The sequence below is a fragment of the Tyto alba genome, unplaced genomic scaffold (genome assembly GCF_018691265.1).
Source record: "Tyto alba isolate M040663 unplaced genomic scaffold, T.alba_DEE_v4.0 Super-Scaffold_10, whole genome shotgun sequence".
Taxonomy (NCBI): Eukaryota; Metazoa; Chordata; class Aves; order Strigiformes; family Tytonidae; genus Tyto; species Tyto alba.
Genome location: NW_024881262.1, coordinates 1,781,029 through 1,799,436, shown reverse-complemented (window position 1 = coordinate 1,799,436; position 18,408 = coordinate 1,781,029). Strand labels below are relative to the sequence as shown.

Sequence of the window (18,408 nt, the reverse complement as noted above, 5' to 3'; positions counted from 1 at the left end):
GCTGGTTTGCTATAAAACATGGGAAAGATGTAGAATCTTCTGTGGTCAAAAGTGCTTTGTTTGTCTGGCATAAAATCCACATTAGAGATACATCTATAGAGTATCAAGTTAATCCCCAAAGACTTGAAGTGTGGAAACTGGTGGGGTAATGTTGCAGAGACTAATTCGGATTGTACTTGTTCCCACAAATTATAAATGTAATTTAAGATATGTATTGGATATAAAATGATTTAAAATGCCATTTGCCACCAGATAGCTGGGCATTATTTTCTTCTCAGCTTACTTGCTGTGATCTGAGTTTATAGCTCAGATGACACTAGCACTAACAAGCTGTAATGAAATGCAGCTCCCTGAGATCCTCGGGTTTTGCTGGCACTGTTGACTACTGCAGGAGAGGCAGAGAGTTGTGAAGCCATGTGCTGAGAGGAAAAAAAAAAAAAAAGTAGTTGTTCTGTCTGCACTTTTAAACTGTCCAGGAATGAAGTAGGACACTCTAGCAACCATCAGCTTTCATATAATCAGAGGCAACTTTTGGTTAAAAATAAGCTGCTTTTCTTATTTTTATTTTGCTGCAGTTGCTGCCAGCCTGTACCTGAGCTAATATGCCAGACCCCGCAGGCATGGCTAAAGTTATTAAGGTCGAATATAAAAGGAGTGTTGAAGGTTTGTATGCTGTTAGTCATCCAGGGCTCAATCCGAAAGGCCTTACCCCACGAGCAGCGCTTTGTGCCAGCGGTCCTATGGACTTCCAGGAGTTAATGCAGGATCAAGGCAGTGGCAGAGGAGCTCTGGGACACATCCTTGCCCCGATGTCTAGCTGCTCGGCTCTGCTCTTGCACTTGATCTGCTCGGGTGGTTCTGCTGGTGTGCCTTGGCGTCAGTGTCGGAGGTGGCACCACCAGCCCCCAGCCCGGAGGAACTCCTCTGCCCCCACGGCGGTGGCCAGGCTGATGGAGCAGTCTGGGTCCTGCATCTGGGAACAGAGTGTGGGGCCGCCCCTCTCATTTTGGGTATGCACTAGGAATCACTGGTGTGAAGATGGGTTCCTGATCTAACACATGCTTCGGAGTTGAGTGGAGTGTTGTATGTGAAGGGAAAGTAAAACCGGATCCTCGGGAAGCACAGCGGACGGGGGATGTGCTCGTTGCATCTGCTATTAGACTAGCCTCTCTTCTACAGAAGAAGTGAGAGAACCAACTGAAAGAGTTTTCTTGAGAAGGAAGAAGGGATCGCAGGATGGGGGGGTGCCCTCCATCTGGGGAAGAACTTTTGTTTGGTGTATCAGTGTAGAGACAAACCAACAGGTTCGAAGCCAAGTCCGTGTTCAAAAGACTCTGCACAGAAGGTGTTCTGACCCGAACAGGAGGAAGCACCATTTTTAACAGAACATGGCTTGGGAATGGCAAAGGGGTTTATAGCTGCAGAGAAAAAGCATTATATACAGCTATGAGCAAGGGACATTTAATAATGGGAACAATAGAACATTTCTAAACATTTATTTCACTTTGTCTCGATTATCTGCCTGAAGCCTTTAACTTGGCAAGAGTTGTAGCTTCCCTGAAGTTCGTTTTTTTGTGGAGACCTACATAATGTTTGACAGCAGTCCTCAAGAAAATATTCTTTGCTTTGGATCTTCAAAACAATCCTCTTAGGCAGATGTTCACAGTAAAAAGCTTGTATTGACATGCGTTAAGTACTGTTTTCTTCTCTTCCTACCTCTGAGGATAAGCAAAAACTGCCATCAAGACTGGGGTATTGGGCATATATTTTGGTGTGGAGCTTTATTGCTGCTGCAGACTTGTCCCCTCTCCCGAGCGCTGACAGAGGACTGAGAGCATTGCGGTTTGAATTAACGTACAGTTAAGACTGTGATATTGTCCTGAGTGTTTTGGAACGTCAGAGCCTGTTGTTAGGGCAAGCCACGGGGTAAAACTATTATGTATCTTGCTATGTTTAATCCAGGACAGCAGCAGGGCATACAGGAGAGTAACAGAGATAAAAATAAAGCCCAGGGTGAGCCTCTTGACATGGGAAACAAATTCAAAACTAAAGATGGAATTGAGACTTTCATAGGGAACCTGTGGCTTTACGGTAGTAACTGTTTTTGCCAAAAAATCCAGTAGATGGTATTATAATTTTGCAGTTATTTAGCCTACGAGGATTTGAGTCTGAACAGAATCTTGAGGACTAGAATTTATTAAATTTCTGTTTGTGTACATAAATTCTCTTCTGCTTTGTTTCCTGAATTCACCTATGTTTAACGTGCTTACCTGAGTGCCTTTACCTCTTAGGAAGCAGACACAGATGAGAACCAAGGAACTCTAAATTTTGAAGAATTTTCAGTGTTTTACAAGATGATGTCCTTACGTCGAGATCTCTACTTACTGCTCTTAAGTTACAGTGACAAGAAGGATCACCTCACTGTTGAAGAACTTGCTCAGTTTCTAAAGGTGGAACAAAAGGTATGGGAATACTGTGCATCCATATGTATGTACATATAAGTACATTCAAGTGTAGGGAAAGAATTTTATGGAGAAGTTTAGCTCGGTGGAGGGGATAAAGCACAGATGTAGCAAAAAAGAAATTTAAAGGCTTTATTGTTTTCTAAAAATATTTCTAGAAAGAATTTGAACTCCTTTGGACTCTGTGGTAGAGGAAAGGCAAGGGCAGGGCAATATGGTTAATGTTTGTTTGTTTATAATGGCATTCAGGTAACATTCACGCATCCTAGTTACAGCTGATTATCATGTGTCTTAGCGTGGCTGCTTTCTCTGGCATAGCTTGTCTGGATAGTTTATTGGTGGCGGGGCACGACACATCTGTATTTCCAGCAGATGCTTCTTCTGAGTGAAGTTTTTGGCAGATATTCTCGAAATCAGAATGGTCTGTGGTATGTTTTAAAGCTGGAAACATATAACAAAAGAAGAGCAAACTATTTCCGATTTATCTACAAATGGTTTGTCTGTGCATGACTTAATGCAGTAACACGTTAAGATGAACCTCTGTGTTTGCATACTCTTTCCTGTAAGCAAAGTTGAATCCTACAATATTGTTATATATCCCAGGGGTTCCCAAGTATCAGTAGTAGTAGTAATTATAAGGACTGCTGCTTTTATTATCGAGACAGCAGTTTAAATATTGACAAAGAGCCACCTCTTAAACGTGGCCTAAATCTCTCTTAAATCTTAAGAGAAGGTTACACTTTTGTGATATAATACAAAGATGGATATTGTACCAAGCTGGCCGAGGACGACATGTCCAGGACTCTATCCTTTTTTTCCCTTCTGCCTTCTTTCCCAATTTTTCTTCAGGAAAGTCTGTTTTTCAGGCATTCCTCACAGGTGTGTGGGACTTGTGCAAAGAAGATTTCACATCTGGAGGTTGCACTTCTATCTGAAGCTCCTCAGAGAGAAGCAATTGAGAGAGGTGAGGTTCAGGGAACCACAGGAAGCAGACACATCGATGCGGAATTTAAAAGTGAACAGAAGCATAAGTAACTCTAGAAGCAGCGTAGGGTCAGGATCAGAGATTTTCCCCCAGTGTGTTTATGAACAAGCTTGCTGAACAAAAAAAAAAAGTCCGGTTGCTCCTGTATATGTTATTCCAGTGGAGATTTTCATGCTCATCTTGAAAGAGACTGGGTTACTACAGAAATTGTCTGTGGAGCCCACGGAGGGAACTTGTATGCTGGACATTGAGGAGCACAGAAGGAACCTTGTGAACTCTAGGACTCTTGTTGGCTTCTGGCAATTGGTCCTGGGTTGTTTGCTCACCCCACGTGTCCTTGCAGAGTGTTGTTCCAAAACAGCCTCATGAAAACAAATATTAACATCCCAAGCTACTTCAGCTCCTGGGTATAGATGCTGTTTTGCCTGCAATCACTGGATAATCTTGTGCCATTCTGGGATCCTGCCTGCAACGACTGCTTTTTCTGAGTTATCCCCAGCATAAAATATCAACAGTCTGTGCGGGTTTGTTGCCAAATTCCTCCCTGTTGGCCACTGTGGCAATTCTCTGGCTTGTACAACTCCCTGGTTCTTCCTTCCTCCCCCCTGAACCACAGAGCACTATCACGTCACTGATCTTGCTGCGATAGCCTCAACACACAGATTCCTGCAAGCAAACTGGTCCTGGCAATTTTGCTAATTACAGCTTTAAAGCACAAAATGTTTTTATCTTTTTCCCTCTACGCTATTGCCCAAAGTTTTTTGAGCTCACTGCTTTTTCCTTTGTTTTCTTTTTAATCACTGCCTTCTACTTGGGTGCCCTTCAGCGGAGCACCCTTGACAGCAGCAGCAGCAAGGCTGACACTGATGAGAAAGCAAAGAAATGCTCCAGGGAGGTCATGTTCGTGGAGATGCTGAAGTGCCCAGGAACAGCTGAAGAGCAGTGGTATGAGAGGGTACTCGGGGACCTGCAGCAGGAAAAAAAAAACATTTGAAAGAGGCAGAAAAGATGTCTTTGTGGGTGCACAAGGACGTTATAAAACTACTGATGCAGCAACAAGAAAAAGTTGACTGTCAAGTCTGGCATACGGCATCCTCTTCTCTCTCTACACCCTGCTCAAAATGCTGAATGCGAACAGGGCTAACGGCTATAAATGCCCTGCTCAACATTATTCCAAAAACAAACAGCAAAAGGAGTAAAAGCGTGATGATCTGGAGATGAACCTCTTGGCAGTGTAGTTTAGAAGCACCTTACACTTCCTCTGCCTCTTCCCTCTGGTCTTCCCACTTCCCAGTATTAGCAGTGTTAGAGCAGATTTACCCTTTAATGTTTTCAGAACACAGATGTGGTAACAGTGTCCTCGGGTAAGGCAAGATTACCTTCAAAAGCTGATAATGGTTCAAATCTTAATGCAGCTCTCAAGTACCTTCAACCAAACGGCATTTTGTTTTTGCTCTTGTCTGGCTGCTTGGAAATCTGTGGACAGTCTGTCCAACTCCATCTGCTACTCTTTTGGCAAGACTTTTAAATATGCTGCAGCCTGAGGATAGAACAAAAGGATTTTATTTTTTTTTTGTTGTTGACTTGCTAAGCTGGCTTCTTTTTTTAGGAGTGCTCCCTGTTGCCTTCAGCCCAGAGAGCTTCTGAAAGAGATTATTTCCACTTAGGTGCAGTTTAACTCAGCTCATTGCTATTGAAATTGCAATTATATGGCTTCCAATGTCAGAAGAGCAGAAAGTAGGCTGGTTTCCTGGAAAGGCTTCTGGTCCTGCAGTCCTCTTGGCACAAGTGGCTGTGATGGAGGAACATCCCTGGGTGTCCGGTCACGCCTGCATGCCCGACCGTTGTCCCTTGGGAGCGTCCCTTCTCAATAAACCAATATCGCTGTCTGAGTTGGTTCTCCCCAGAAACTGATCCCCTGCTGTGGGACAGATTGCTTCCACGGCAGCATGTCCAGGCTCTTTGGACTGAGAGAGTTTGTCTCATACTTGTCTTGGAATAGTGGGGCTTGGGTGAAATAGGCTCTGCAAACATCATCTCCCCTCCTAGAGAGCAGCTCTGCAGCTGCCCGCCGTTCTGGGCCTGTGCTGGGGCCTCATTCTGCCCCAGTCTCGGGAGCCCCATAGCGATGCTGCTCTGTGACTGGGGGGGTCAGCTAGCCTGGGGCTGTTGTCTGCTGTCTGTCCTTCCCTCCTCCTCTCTGCTGTTTCCATACCACATCGAGTGCTTTTATTTCAGTCGTAGCAGAGACCTTATTTGACTCTCGTGCTGATGCAAGGCTGCTTTGGTGTTAGAAAACCTCAAATGCTGACTTTTGGTTTTCTGAGGGTGAGGTTTTCCACGTGCCTGCTTGCCACCTGCAGCCTTACCGTGGATCAGTTACTTGGCAATACAGTTTTCATCTCTCCTGTTAAGAAGGACAGCCCGCTGAGGTCTCGCCTGCAGCAGCGTTCCCTGCGTGCTCCGGGGAAGCGCCTGCATCTTGTGTGATGCGCCCTGTCATACTCCGAGTGGCACGAGCCGGATGGAAATGTTAATACCCTGCCACCCTGTTGGTCCCAAACTAGTATCTTCTGTGGTTAAAAGGGTTGCTGCTGTATGCAAATGAAACGGGTGGCAAAAATTGACGCCCCCGCTCATTTTAATTGAACTGAAGAGGAAATAATTTTATAACAATTACACCCTCAGAACATGCACATATAATTATGTAAAGCTTTTCCTTAATTATTCAATATGGGCTAGTGCATTTTGAGTTAAGCCTGCCTGAGGGAGTGAGTTTACTCTTATTACTTGTCTACACTAATTACACAGTATCACAGGAATAACAAGGGATGTGGTGAATAGTGAAAACGTGACAAAAAGTGGTAAGAACTGGGGATTAAGTACACTTCTAGAAAATGAATATTTCGAAACAACTATACCTACTCTCTTGGAAGAAGTTTTAAAGGGATATAATGAGATAGTGTATGCCAGAGCGTGTCGGTGTATGTTAGGCTACGATCTGAAACAGTGTGTACTGAAGGATATCGTGAACCAGTATCCCAAAAAAGAGTAGGAAATTATAAGAATATCGGTGTTGGTACATGGACTTTGAAAAAAGGAGAGACTGTGGAGTTTGATATCAGAGAAGAAAGGCAATATTAGATCATCATGCCTGATCCGTCCTTGCTGCTTTCCACAAAACAACCCTTTTTGTGGCAACACAAACTCTCAGCTGGAAAGCAAGCTGACGCCTTCCTCCTTCTCTCATGCTTAAACGAAAGGACAACCAGTGTTACTGCTTTATGTGGTGACTTGATATGTCACGACACCTTACATCATCATCTTGCACTGAAATTGGAAGAATGGCTTTGCTTTGCTTATTTGTATTTTGATTTTTCTTACAGAATGATTAACTGTGAGCAGCTAAAGCCTAAAGCATTACAGCGCTCTTGACGCACTGGTGGGTTGGCATCCTCTCCAGGAACCTCTTATTAACATTGCACTTCTTTTCTAACTTCGTCTTTCTTTTTTTCCAAACTTCTCTTCTACTTTACATTCCTTTCTCTTATTTCCTTTCCCATGAGAATGGGAAAAGAGAATGATTCCCATTTTTAGCTTGTGGGTCTTTGACAGAAGAGGGCTCTCCCATTACCTGGCGTTGCAGTGCTCTGCGGCTTCAGATGGCGTTGGAGTTTTGACAGTGGGTCTGACCTGCTTCCAGTGAGGTTGGCAAAATAAAAAGGGATTTCCCTCTTCTTTCTCATACACTGAAGACTAGGGACAATATTGCTTTTTTTTGTAGGATCTTATTTTAGGAAAAGTAATGGGCAGTTCTTTTACTTAAAGAACAAGTTCTTACTGGTTATTCAAAGGCTGATACTCTTAAAGAACATACCTGCATCAGAATTAAAGCTTTTAACCAGGGATATAAAAAGTAGCCATGTATCCAAGAGACTTTGGAAGCTCCGTTATTGACCATCTTCAGTAATCCATGTATCTAAATGCTCAGTCATCAATAATGTTCATTACTATTTGATATTAATTTCTAGTGGAATACTTAAAACCTTAGTGAAAACAACTTTAAATGAGTAGCCTATGTCGTCATTTCTCAAGCTACAGAAGCACAAATCAATGGACTTTTCCCTAGCAGATGTGGCTTTGGACTAGACTAGACATTTTTCTTCCTAGAGCACACAAGTACCTTGCCACAGCCATCAAGGAGCTGTGTGGGATAATGGAAAAAGTTATTTCTAGTCAGCTTGTGCTGAAGAAGGGCCCCCTCTGAATAGTGTTTGCAATCAAACAGCAACATCTACTTGAGCTAGGATAATCAGTTATTTTTTCTACTGAATTGTTCTCTTTCCTACTATCCTGTGTAACTCCTGCAGGCGTCTCATGATTGTTGGCTTAGCTAGGAGATATAAATAAAATGTTTGGAGAAGCAATGGGCTGAGCCATGCTTTCCCTGTGCAAGAGAAAAAAACAGAGGGAAGGGTGAAGGGGAGTAAGACTGGAAAAATATCTCCAAGTTTTCCAGCCTGAGTCACCATATGAGTTGAGCTGCTCTCTTGCTTGCCTTCTGTTACTGTAGCTTCAAATGATGGCTTGTCTAGTTTTTCTGCTCCTCTGATAGTTTTTCATACTTTGGCCATGGCCTTTGAGGTGTTACGAGATACGGTCAGTTGTGGCACCCACATTTCTTAGTTTTTAGGAGGAACTCAGCACTTGGCAGTATCAGGCCCTTAGAGAAGGCCAGATCAAGAGAGTCAACCTCCTTCAAGATTTCCATGTAGTTGAATGCTGATGCTGGGAAAACCACGCTGCAGGAAATAACAGAAAGAACAAATTCATCAAAGGCTGCAGGCAGAGCAGAGTGAAGGGAATTGGGTTTGCCATCTGAAAGAGAAGTCCGTTAGTAAGAGAACAGTTCACAGAGGGACCATTTTCAGATTTAAACAATAAATACTGTGTAATCTGCATGATGACTAACCTCACTCCTGCCTTTGCCTGAAGCAGTCACGTTAACAGAGATGACACGCTATCGAAGAGAGGGAACTGCGTGTTCCTTTGCTTCCAGACTGCTCCACACATCAGGGCATTTGAGCCGACTTTGGCAAAGGATGCAGAGTACAAGCAGTAAACAGAATAAAGGCACAAATAAACTGCCAAAGGTTTTAGTGTCATCATTGTCATCCTGTGATGGTATTAGTGGAGGAAATGAAATACACCCGATCGTAGTTCTCACTTTGGTTCTCTACAACTTAAGAGGGGTGGGAGTGAGAAAAGAGGAGATGAGCAACGGAAGCTGCTTCTTTCCTTTAATTTTAAAGGAAAAATAAGTGTATGGTGATGCTCTGGCCACACTAGTCAGTTAAGACTTCAGTTGTGGGCTCGTTGAAGCTGATGACCCAACTCTTACTTGTTTCAGAAGAACCGCTGTTTTTAATTTCAGATTCTAATTATTTATCTCATAGCCTGTATATTACAGTGAAGTCTCTTGGAAGTAATGAAATCACGGGAGTGGAAAATGCATGAAAATGAAATCAAACCCTGCCAAATATTTTTGCATGTTTAAGTAGATTATATTAGAGAATATAACTTCCTCGTTCTCATTTCAGTAGTACTGCCCAGTACAACTATTATTAAGTGTGCTTAACCAGCTAATTTTCATTCTTGAACTAAAATGACCCAACTTTTATGTGATTGCTACCTCTCACTCCTATTTTTCTCCTCAAAGGTAAGAGCCATGAGGCTTGTGCATCACTGACAAAAATAAAATCAAAATCTTAGAGTCCTTTTACAGTAGTTTTGCTGACTGTCCTGTTCACATTTGACTAAACTCAGTGTTTGATTGTAAGGATTTTTAACTGGACCCAGAAGCCTAAAGTAGATTCTGACATGCTGGTGATATGATATTAAAGTTAAGTCCACCAACACTGTCATTTTTGTGCAGATGAATAATGTGACGCCAGAATATTGTCTTGACATCATACAAAAGTTTGAAGTATCAGAAGAAAACAAGAAGCAAAATGTTCTTGGGATTGAAGGTAAGGTTTTTGATTTTGAAATCAGTTTTGTTTTGACATATTGTGGTGGAATAGAAAAGCTCTAGCAGTGTTTTGGTGTAGCTTATAACGTTTGACTGCAAGAGAGCTACGCAGGAGATGAGCAGGCAGGAGCGTGGGTGCGTTGTGAGACGTGGGAGAGGTGAGAGGAGGTGGGGTGAATTAGCAGCTGGTGCTCCACAGCGATACATCACAGCCATCACACGGCAACGTGAATGCCTTGGGCTTGCAGGAATTTATTGCGAACTGTATTTGTAAAACATAAACCATTCCGTACTATGTATTTTATACTATAGCCTGTTCTAACTGAAGTAATAAAAGCGAAGTTTTTGTTCTGTCTCTGTAGATCTAGAATCGCTCCTGTACAACCCATTGATTTATGCTTATGTGAAATAAAATATGGATAGTTGCATTTTCTTCAGGTTTTAATGCCTTTTTCACCTTGTTTGCAAATACAATCCTAAACGGTATATTTATTCAGAATCCAATTTAGTATCAAATCAAAATGTGAATTGGAATGAAGTAGATTAAATGCCATGGTGAGTTAATTTGCCCAGGAGATAGCTTTCATGAAACAGCATAATTTGCGTGGTGATTTTGGGTGCAAGGGGGAAATCTTTTTCCCCATGGCACTTAAATCCTGAGTAGGGCCTCCCAGATCTTAAACAAGCTTCTGGTGTGACCCGGGGCACTGCACTTAAACTGAAATAAAGAAAGCAAAATGAACAAGCTAAGACATTTAAAGCATTTCTGAAAGGATTTATGTTCCCTTTAACCTTACTGCTGCTTCTTTTATGTGTGAGTCGTTTTCAGGGTTGGTGTTGTTTGCGCTATCCTTCAGAAATAATTTACATTTCTCATTCTCAAAGGAGGTATTTTTAAAAACTTTCTCTGTTCAATGCCGTTCTGATTTACAGGGATATAAACCAAGTCCCACCTCCTCAGGGAAACTTGCAGCACAGAGACAACTGTAAGCCAGAGGGACAGTGGCTAGCTTAGTGACTTGGCTAGCACGGGCCCCCGTGTTCCCTGTGCTGCCGCGCAGCCCTTCGCATGGCTGCTGCCTTGTCTACACGGGATTTTCAATCAGGGTGGTGCTTTGTTACGGCAAAAAGTGGCACTGGGGCAGAGCCAAAGCGTCAGCAATAAACTCAGGAAAAAAAGCATTTGCTTCCAAGCCAGGATGGCGTTCTGGCTCCCACTTCAGTCCTGTGATCTCTACAAATTGTCAGATCTTTCTCAACTTTGGTAGGAGCCTGTTCTTTCTTTTGTTTTGTTCTTGACACTTGCTGCCTTCTGAAGATTGCTTTTCAACTTGTGCCCCGCGGGGCATCAACAGCAGCATGAAGTCCTGGCAGATCTGCGGAATACCAAACCTGTACTTTTGCAGGCTTCATATCCTACACCTCCTCTGCTGCCCGGTGTTCGAGGGATTGCCTCTGCTTCCTCTTGTTTACAAGACATTACACTTGTGATGGAGCAGAACAGGATAGCTCCTACCTGTTACCATCGCAAGGGTCCACTGAGGGAAACACGGTGCACATGTCAAATCCTCGGCATCCTGCTGAACGTGAGGCTGAGGTTCGTTCCCTTCCACCTACCCTGCTATATTCCTCTGAGCGGGTCGTTTGCTCTCCAGGGCACAATTCAGCATCCCAGGAAATGTGGACCGCCGCTGCTGAAGCATCTGACCCAGTTTTTCAGTTACACTGATGCTTTAAGAAGACCCAGGAGGGGATAGGGGATACCACTTTGAGGAGGAGGAGGAGGAAAAGACAGTTTTTTGTAACAGTAATGACTCATGGTTTAGCTCCATACTGTCTGCTTGCAGTAGCACCTAGATGGAAAGATGACTTTTGTCTTGCTGAGTAATTGTGGGAGAGGGTATTTTCTTCCACCAATTCTAACAGAATCAATCACACCTTCTTCTGTTCCCGTTACTAGCAGAGTGGTTTTGTCTGAACTGCAGAAGGCAGTTTGAGCACACTTGTCTGTGCACTAAGTTTGGCGTGGGGAGGTTCTCCAGGGTTTCAGAGAATTTTTACACCTGCGCTTTTGCCATGTGCTCCTTTTGAGGGTCTGAATGAAACATCTGATCTGAAAATAGGTTGGGCTGTGGCTGTATTTATCTGTGGGGTTTTTCAGTCTTCTTATAGAGCTACTATTTGTTACTTTTATGCTTCTCTCAGAATCCTACTTTTTTTTTTTCTTTTTTTGCTATTGGTGGTTAATTTCTGAAGAGACTTAGCTTAATGCCGTATTTTGCAAATGCTGTTGATTTTTTAATTTTTTGTCAGTTATAAATGTGTCTTTCTAGATTATATTTGCTTTTCTGGTTCAAAGCTGTTTGAAAACTATCTGAGGACAGTGGTTGGATCTTGGCAATGTATTCTTCTCAGAGGTGTCAGAACTTCCAAAAAGAAATACCGGGGTGTGTGCCAGCAGTGGACTGAGTCTGTCTGTGCAGCCTCTTCAGTTTGCAAAGAACCAGGCAAGCCACAGACAGCAGTTAATATGTTGAAAACATGGGGTACAGGAAGGTTAATCCCAGCTATGTGATACAGTTGCTTCGGAGGCGTGAGTTAGCACTGACAAGCATAAACAGAAAAATCAAATGTTAGAGTGCAAATCACTTGCTTGGTAATACGTACTGCATCCATGGCAAAACCGTTTCTCTTTGTTCAAAGGTTTCACCAACTTCATGCGCAGTCCTGCTTGCGATATATTTAATCCACTGCATTGTGAAGTGCACCAGGATATGGATCAACCCCTCTGTAACTACTTCATTGCTTCATCTCACAATACGTACCTGACCGGAGACCAGCTGCTGTCCCAGTCCAGGGTGGAGATGTATGCACGAGTGCTCCAAGATGGTTGTCGATGCATTGAAGGTATGTTTTTAGTGTAACTTGCTGGTTGTGAGAAGTATGATGAATATTTCTTTTAAGCACAAAGTCCGTGGCAAACTCAAGCCATTAATGCTCCGCTGTCTGAGTAACTTTGGCAGCAAACTCACGTTTTCTAGCAGTCTAAACAGAATTTTTCTACCGGGAATGACCTTCTCAGACAAACATCAGAGGCATCACTGTTTTCTCCTGCCTGCTGCTGTGTTGTTATGCTTTTCTCAGTCAGTGCAAGTTTTCTATTGTCCCGCATTTGTGAGGAGCATTTCTGTTGTAGGGCGAGCCCCAGTAAGGCAGTGGGCAGGCATCTGGTTGTTCTGCTCAGCGGCTCCCCGTGCTGGAGGTCACCGCTCCACAGGAGTGCTTCCTAATCCACGTTGTTCAGGGTGAGCTGAGCCAGCAAAGACCTTTTTCTTTCATAAGCTGAAAAGGAAAGTGGGTGTTTGCATATGCAGTTCCTCCTGCGGATGCAAAGGGAAGATGAGAAGTGCCTGTGGGAGAAGGACAGGTGAGCAAATAGTGCCTTCTGTCAGCACGGCTGTGTGTCTATTTCTGTCACCATCTTAGAGCTGAGAAACTTGGTTCTGGTCTGCCCGGGTAGAGGTGGGATGGTGTTTCGTTGGCTGGGTGCTGGTGGAGGAAAACAAGATGCTGTTTGTCTGATAGCCTGGAGATCGTGTTGGCTGCTTGTTTAAGTTCTGTATGATTTAAATAATAACAAAGCATTAGTATTTTTCTTTTCAGGATTCTGGGTGGAATAAAATCTTTTGACAAATTTAAATTCAGTTTTTTGTGGCTAGTATGGCAAAACTTATCTCTGGGAAAAAAGTTACTAATCTGAATTTAAAAATTAATTACAGTGAATCTGAGAAAATTGGGTGACCTATCTATCGCTGTCCTTTCCCCTCTTCAGGAAACTTCACTAGAATGCACAGTTTTATGTTATTTCACTTGACCTCAAAACCTGTTGTAGATACCGTACAGCCTAGGCGTTATAGCTCTATGGCTTTCTATTTGTGAAATTTTTAACTTCCTGTGGAGGCAACAGTGGTGACAAGTTTGGTGTAAACCCAGGGTACAGTAATTCATTAGGAAAAGTATTACTGTCCTAGTCCATTCTATATGTGATGGCTTTGATGCTACTCTTATTATAGGTCAGTTATAAAACTGCAAGTTTAATTGGGAGTGGAAAAAGACTGAATTATTTTTAAATACTTTTTCTTTGGAAGCAGAGATAGCTGTAAACATTGTTTGACCTATTACACCATTGTAATTATATATAGGAGTTTAATATTGGGGGGAAAAAACAGTTTTAGGTTGCAATTTTGCATTTGAGATAAGAAAAGGCTGTCATGTTAGTCTTAATTGGTAGGTCATAATGAGACTTGTTGACACCTGCGTGGTTGAGTACTGTTCGTGAGTTCTGCTGGCAAGCAAGATGAGCAGCAAATGTAGAAGATTACGGGCATCTCTTAATGTATAGCTTTTTTTGTCTTTATAGTGGATTGCTGGGATGGCCCAGATGGAGAGCCGGTAGTTCACCATGGCTATACTCTTACTTCTAAAATACTCTTCCGTGACGTGGCAGAAACTATCAATAAATACGCCTTCATCAAAAATGAGTGAGTGTCGGGTCAGTTTTGAAGCTACACCTGTCTGTTCTGTGTAGTTAATCCCACGTCAAAATCAACAATCAACATCAAGAAGTATGTATTACAGAAGTATGAATTACAAAGTTGATTCTGTTCCCCTCTATTGCCTGTGTCGTATTTATTGTTCAACTGCATGAGCTCTTTCCATCAATCAAGTTGGGAAGTTCAGCGTAAGGTAGAAAGACCTTTCGTGCTCTGAGAACTCAGTAATGTTTTGAACAGTCTCAGATGGTTGAATATCTACAGATTATTTTGGTCCTTTCTTTGAACAGGACTTCCCACTCATATCCACAGGGAAATTCGCCGTAAAAATCAATACCATAATATTCTCTATACAAGGGAAATACTTTATTTCAGTAAGAAAATTGAAAAGCTGTCTCATTATGTACTGCGAGGAAATACTGAGATGTGGAGTAATGTTCAGATTCTATTTCGTTTGCCATGGTACCGTATAACAGTTTATTATGAAAATCATGGAGTTTAATCATGTATGTATACAACAGCGTCAAATCACAAGCAGGTGTACAGAATTGTGAGTAGTTTAGAGAGAATAAAGTGAAAATGCTTACTTCTCTGTAAAAAAAAAAAAAAAATGGAAACCAACCAGCCATGACCCAGTAATGGACACGTGAAAAAAAAACCAAAACCAAACAAAAAACATGAGCCCAAAAGTTGGATGTTATTGATTAGAAATGGAGGTGGCGATTTCAAAACCGAAGGAGGTGGTTCCTCACCTGGTGTGTGGTTGGCCTGTGGGGTTCCTTGCCGTAGGATTCTGGGGCTGCCAAGAGTTTAGAAAACAACAGGGGCAGGAATAGGCTCTTCCATGCAGAAACAATGTCTTTAGCTCAGGAAACTTAAGCTGCAAATTCCTGGAGCCTAGGAGAGTATCCTGGAAAGTATCGCCAAATATTTCTCCTTCTCCAGAGCCTGGGAATCTTCAGAGATTCGGTCTGACTCACTGTAGCTGCACTTAAGACAAAGGCGACTTTTTTCGTTTGCGCAGCAATCAATCCATAAAAGATGAACAGAGAGGAGTTAGCGGTTCCTCTGATCCTGTTGATTTCCAGACGCTTTTCTCCAGGAGCAGCTGGCTGAGCCCTCCCAGCCGATGAAGACTTTGCCCGAGGCTTGCAAAGGATTCACGTGCCTTCTGCTCAGCTCCACAGAGCAAAAGGCATTGCGTTGCTGATGGGCTTTATTGCGAGCTTCCCTCGCTGCGCCTCGCGCTTGGTGGTGGTCGGTTTCAAACTTTGTCACCCTGTGTGCTAGTGGGTGGGGTTGGAGGGAGAGGGCAGAATCACCTGCAGGAGCTATCTGAGGGATTTGGGGGGAGACGGTGGGCAAAGTCCTTCCTCCCAAAGTGAGCTTGAGGACTACTGACAGGGCAAAAGCAAACCGCTTAAACCAGTTTATGCGGTGAGCTGTGCAGGTCTTCTCTCTCAAAACACCGTTATGACAACGTCTGGGGGTTTTGTTCCTAGGTTTCCGGTGATACTGTCTATTGAAAACCATTGCAGCATTCAACAGCAAAAGAAGATCGCTCAGTACTTGAAGGAGGCTTTTGGTGACAAACTGGACTTGTCGTCTGTAATCACTGGGGATTCCAAACAGCTTCCTAGCCCTCAAAATTTGAAAGGGAAAATCTTAGTGAAGGTAACTTGCTACTGGCGGCGTGTTCAAAATGCAGCAGAAGTCAGCATGTGATATTTGTCGTAGATTTTCTTTGGCTTTGGAGAACCAGTTCAGCAGTACCGTGTGGAATAGTACGTGTGCAGTAAGGGAGTTAAAATTCTGAGCTTTTCTGAGACATGGGAACTGTTTACCTCGGACTTGGCGAGTGTCCCGGAGTACTTCTCTAAGTCTTTCAACAGGGAGGTGATATCAACAATAGCGGAAAGAAAATTCTTTCTACTTCTTAAGCATCTTGTCTGAGACTTAGTCAGAGGTGCTTATTTTTAAACCTTAGCACCAAGTCAGAAGAGCAGAAAACCGATATAAAATGCCTTGTTATGAATAGAAGGAACTGTGACACTGTTATCTGAACCTGGTATTTTATCTTTTTGAAATTTGTCTAAATTGTTATTAGTGGATAGTGTTCTGTATGGTCCATATCCCTATAGTATCTAAGCATTATCCTACAGTCCCTCCTCGGACAAAGCATTTTGGAGTAATATAAAAGCATCTGAAATCTTGCGTTTTCTTGCATTTCCCCCTCACCCTGCTATGAGCAGTAGTTCATGAAATGAAACTATTTTCATGGTTCATCAGCTGTGTTTATGAAAGAAGAGCACTTCAGAAGGTGGCTGTAAGGAGCAGCGAGGGAGGAGGCCCTGGAGCACTGAAGTTAGTGCTGTATGCAAGATTAATTGTTTGAGCCTCTCAGTATAAACAGATTTCCTCTGTGAGGAATTTCAAAGACTGAGATGGATACAATAAGAAGGAAATGCAAGGCAGACCTTTGAGAGGTTGATTAATAGCACTGTGGCTTATTAGATTGTCTAATTTACTTTGAGGCATGGGGGCAATTACTTCACTGTGGGCTCTTGAGATACCATTTTTTTCCCCTCTCTCCTCTGTATCAAGCTGGGTACAAGGTTCACAATTTCAGTTGGATGTTAGTTTGAACATATTTCAACGTATAGCACAGAGCTGACTCAATTAGAAAGCGTCTGAGTGCTCAACTGGATGTTGGATTTCACTGAATCAGTTTTCTTGTGTAACTGGTAGTTAATGAACTAAGCAAGCACGTAGTGTTGGTGTTTTAGAGAGTCAAACAAAATGGTATGTGATGCCAGTCAGGTGACAAAAGGTGGCAAACCTGGCTTGAAATATCATGTCAATGCCCAAAAGGCAGGAGGGGTTTGGTACTGTGCTGTTCTTACACGAGCTTTTGAGCTGGCCTTCCTAACACATTTGAGTCTGTAACTCTAGTCTGATTCTTTGGCTGAGAGTGCTGAAACCCTGTGAGCAGCTACAGAACAGTGTGGAGCTGAGCTAACATTTGCAGAATGAGGAATACTATTTTAAGCATCACAGTATCTGCTCACAAAGCCCTGTCTCCCGTCTCCTGCTCAATTTAAGCAGCCCTGCTGGAAAAGATAAAATCATATTTAGGAATTGGCGTCTTGTTGAGAAGTAAGCCAGTTTTTCATCTTCTTGCTATTATTTTTGCTCTGTTTTATAAATTTTCCTTTGAAAGGCAGTATTGATTCATTAGCCAAACAATTTTAAGTAATGGCATAATTTTCATCTTGCTCGTGTGTATATAAAGAGTAACTCTAATAATACTCATGGATTCAAGCCAGTATAAATTTGACCCACTCGTTAGCGGGGCAGCATTATTCATTTCAAAATGCAGTCTATAAATGAATCATCTTCATTTACGCAGAAATCTGAGCGTAATTCTTGTGTTCCCCTGCCACTGATGCCGCAGGTAGACTGCGAACATTCCTGCAATCAGTGAGGAAGACCCAGAAATAATAACACAGAAGTTTAATAGGTGACTTATTAAGTAGCAGATGATAAAGCAAGAGGCAGCGGCCAGGAGATACAGCTTGGGAGGTGCAGACTGGATGGCAGGAGAAGCTTTTTCAGCTGCGGGTAGTGCAGCGTGGAAAGAGGCTGCCAGGAGGTTGGGGGAGTCTCCAGCCTTGAAAGTTGGCAAGACTCGGCTAAGCGAAGCTCACCTAGAGCTGGGGGTGATCCCCCCTTAGTGGGAGATCGGACTGGAGCCTTCAGAGGTCCCGCAGCCAACAGTTCTAAGGTTCTGAGATTGGGCTTCCCTCTAAGTGATCATACAGGAAGTATAACTATGAATGCTCTAAAAAGGATAATTAATCTGCTGGAGCCTCGTTTTTGTTATTTTTTTTTTTTTTACCAGTAGTAGCCACTAACCTCTGTTTGATGCTCACCACTCTAATCAGATGTTGGCAACTAGACATGGAATTATAGTTCCTTTCTAATGTAGGTATATGACATTCACAGTACTGGATTAGCAGCTAATTTTGGGTTGCTGACTACACTCTTGCATGAGCATGCAATATTAAAATAGGCTTTGCTGCTTTCTTCATGTTGATGGATGCTTGCAGTGAGTTCTTTTGTGTCTGCATTTTCCGTTCTGATGAAGAGCCTATAAAAACATCTCAGCTTCTGATTTTTAGAGTTTTATTTTAAACATACAACAGTCTGCTTGCTAGGGGTAAGCCTGAAATATCTGAGAGTCAACTAAAAAAAAAAAAAAAAATCTTTTGGGCACTTGCTGGCTTGCTCCAGAGATGGATGCCGCAGGTGGTATGCTTTTTTTGACAGAGCTTGCAAAGATCTGTTGGGAACAAACTTTTCCAGAAATACTTAAAT

At 42.7% G+C, this 18,408-nt stretch overlaps 1 protein-coding gene across 6 annotated transcripts in view; it reads left to right on the top strand.

Annotated features, from left to right (window-relative positions):
- Nucleotides 1-18,408, top strand: part of PLCH1 (phospholipase C eta 1) — an 84,060-nt gene that overhangs the window by 43,116 nt on the left and 22,536 nt on the right. For all 6 annotated transcript variants that reach the window (XM_042799736.1, XM_042799710.1, XM_042799704.1 and 3 more), the window contains 5 exons: nucleotides 2,292-2,462; nucleotides 9,383-9,476; nucleotides 12,182-12,385; nucleotides 13,899-14,019; nucleotides 15,534-15,705. In XM_042799736.1, coding sequence (XP_042655670.1) covers nucleotides 2,292-2,462; nucleotides 9,383-9,476; nucleotides 12,182-12,385; nucleotides 13,899-14,019; nucleotides 15,534-15,705 — 762 coding nt within the window. The remainder of the gene's footprint in view (nucleotides 1-2,291; nucleotides 2,463-9,382; nucleotides 9,477-12,181; nucleotides 12,386-13,898; nucleotides 14,020-15,533; nucleotides 15,706-18,408) is intronic.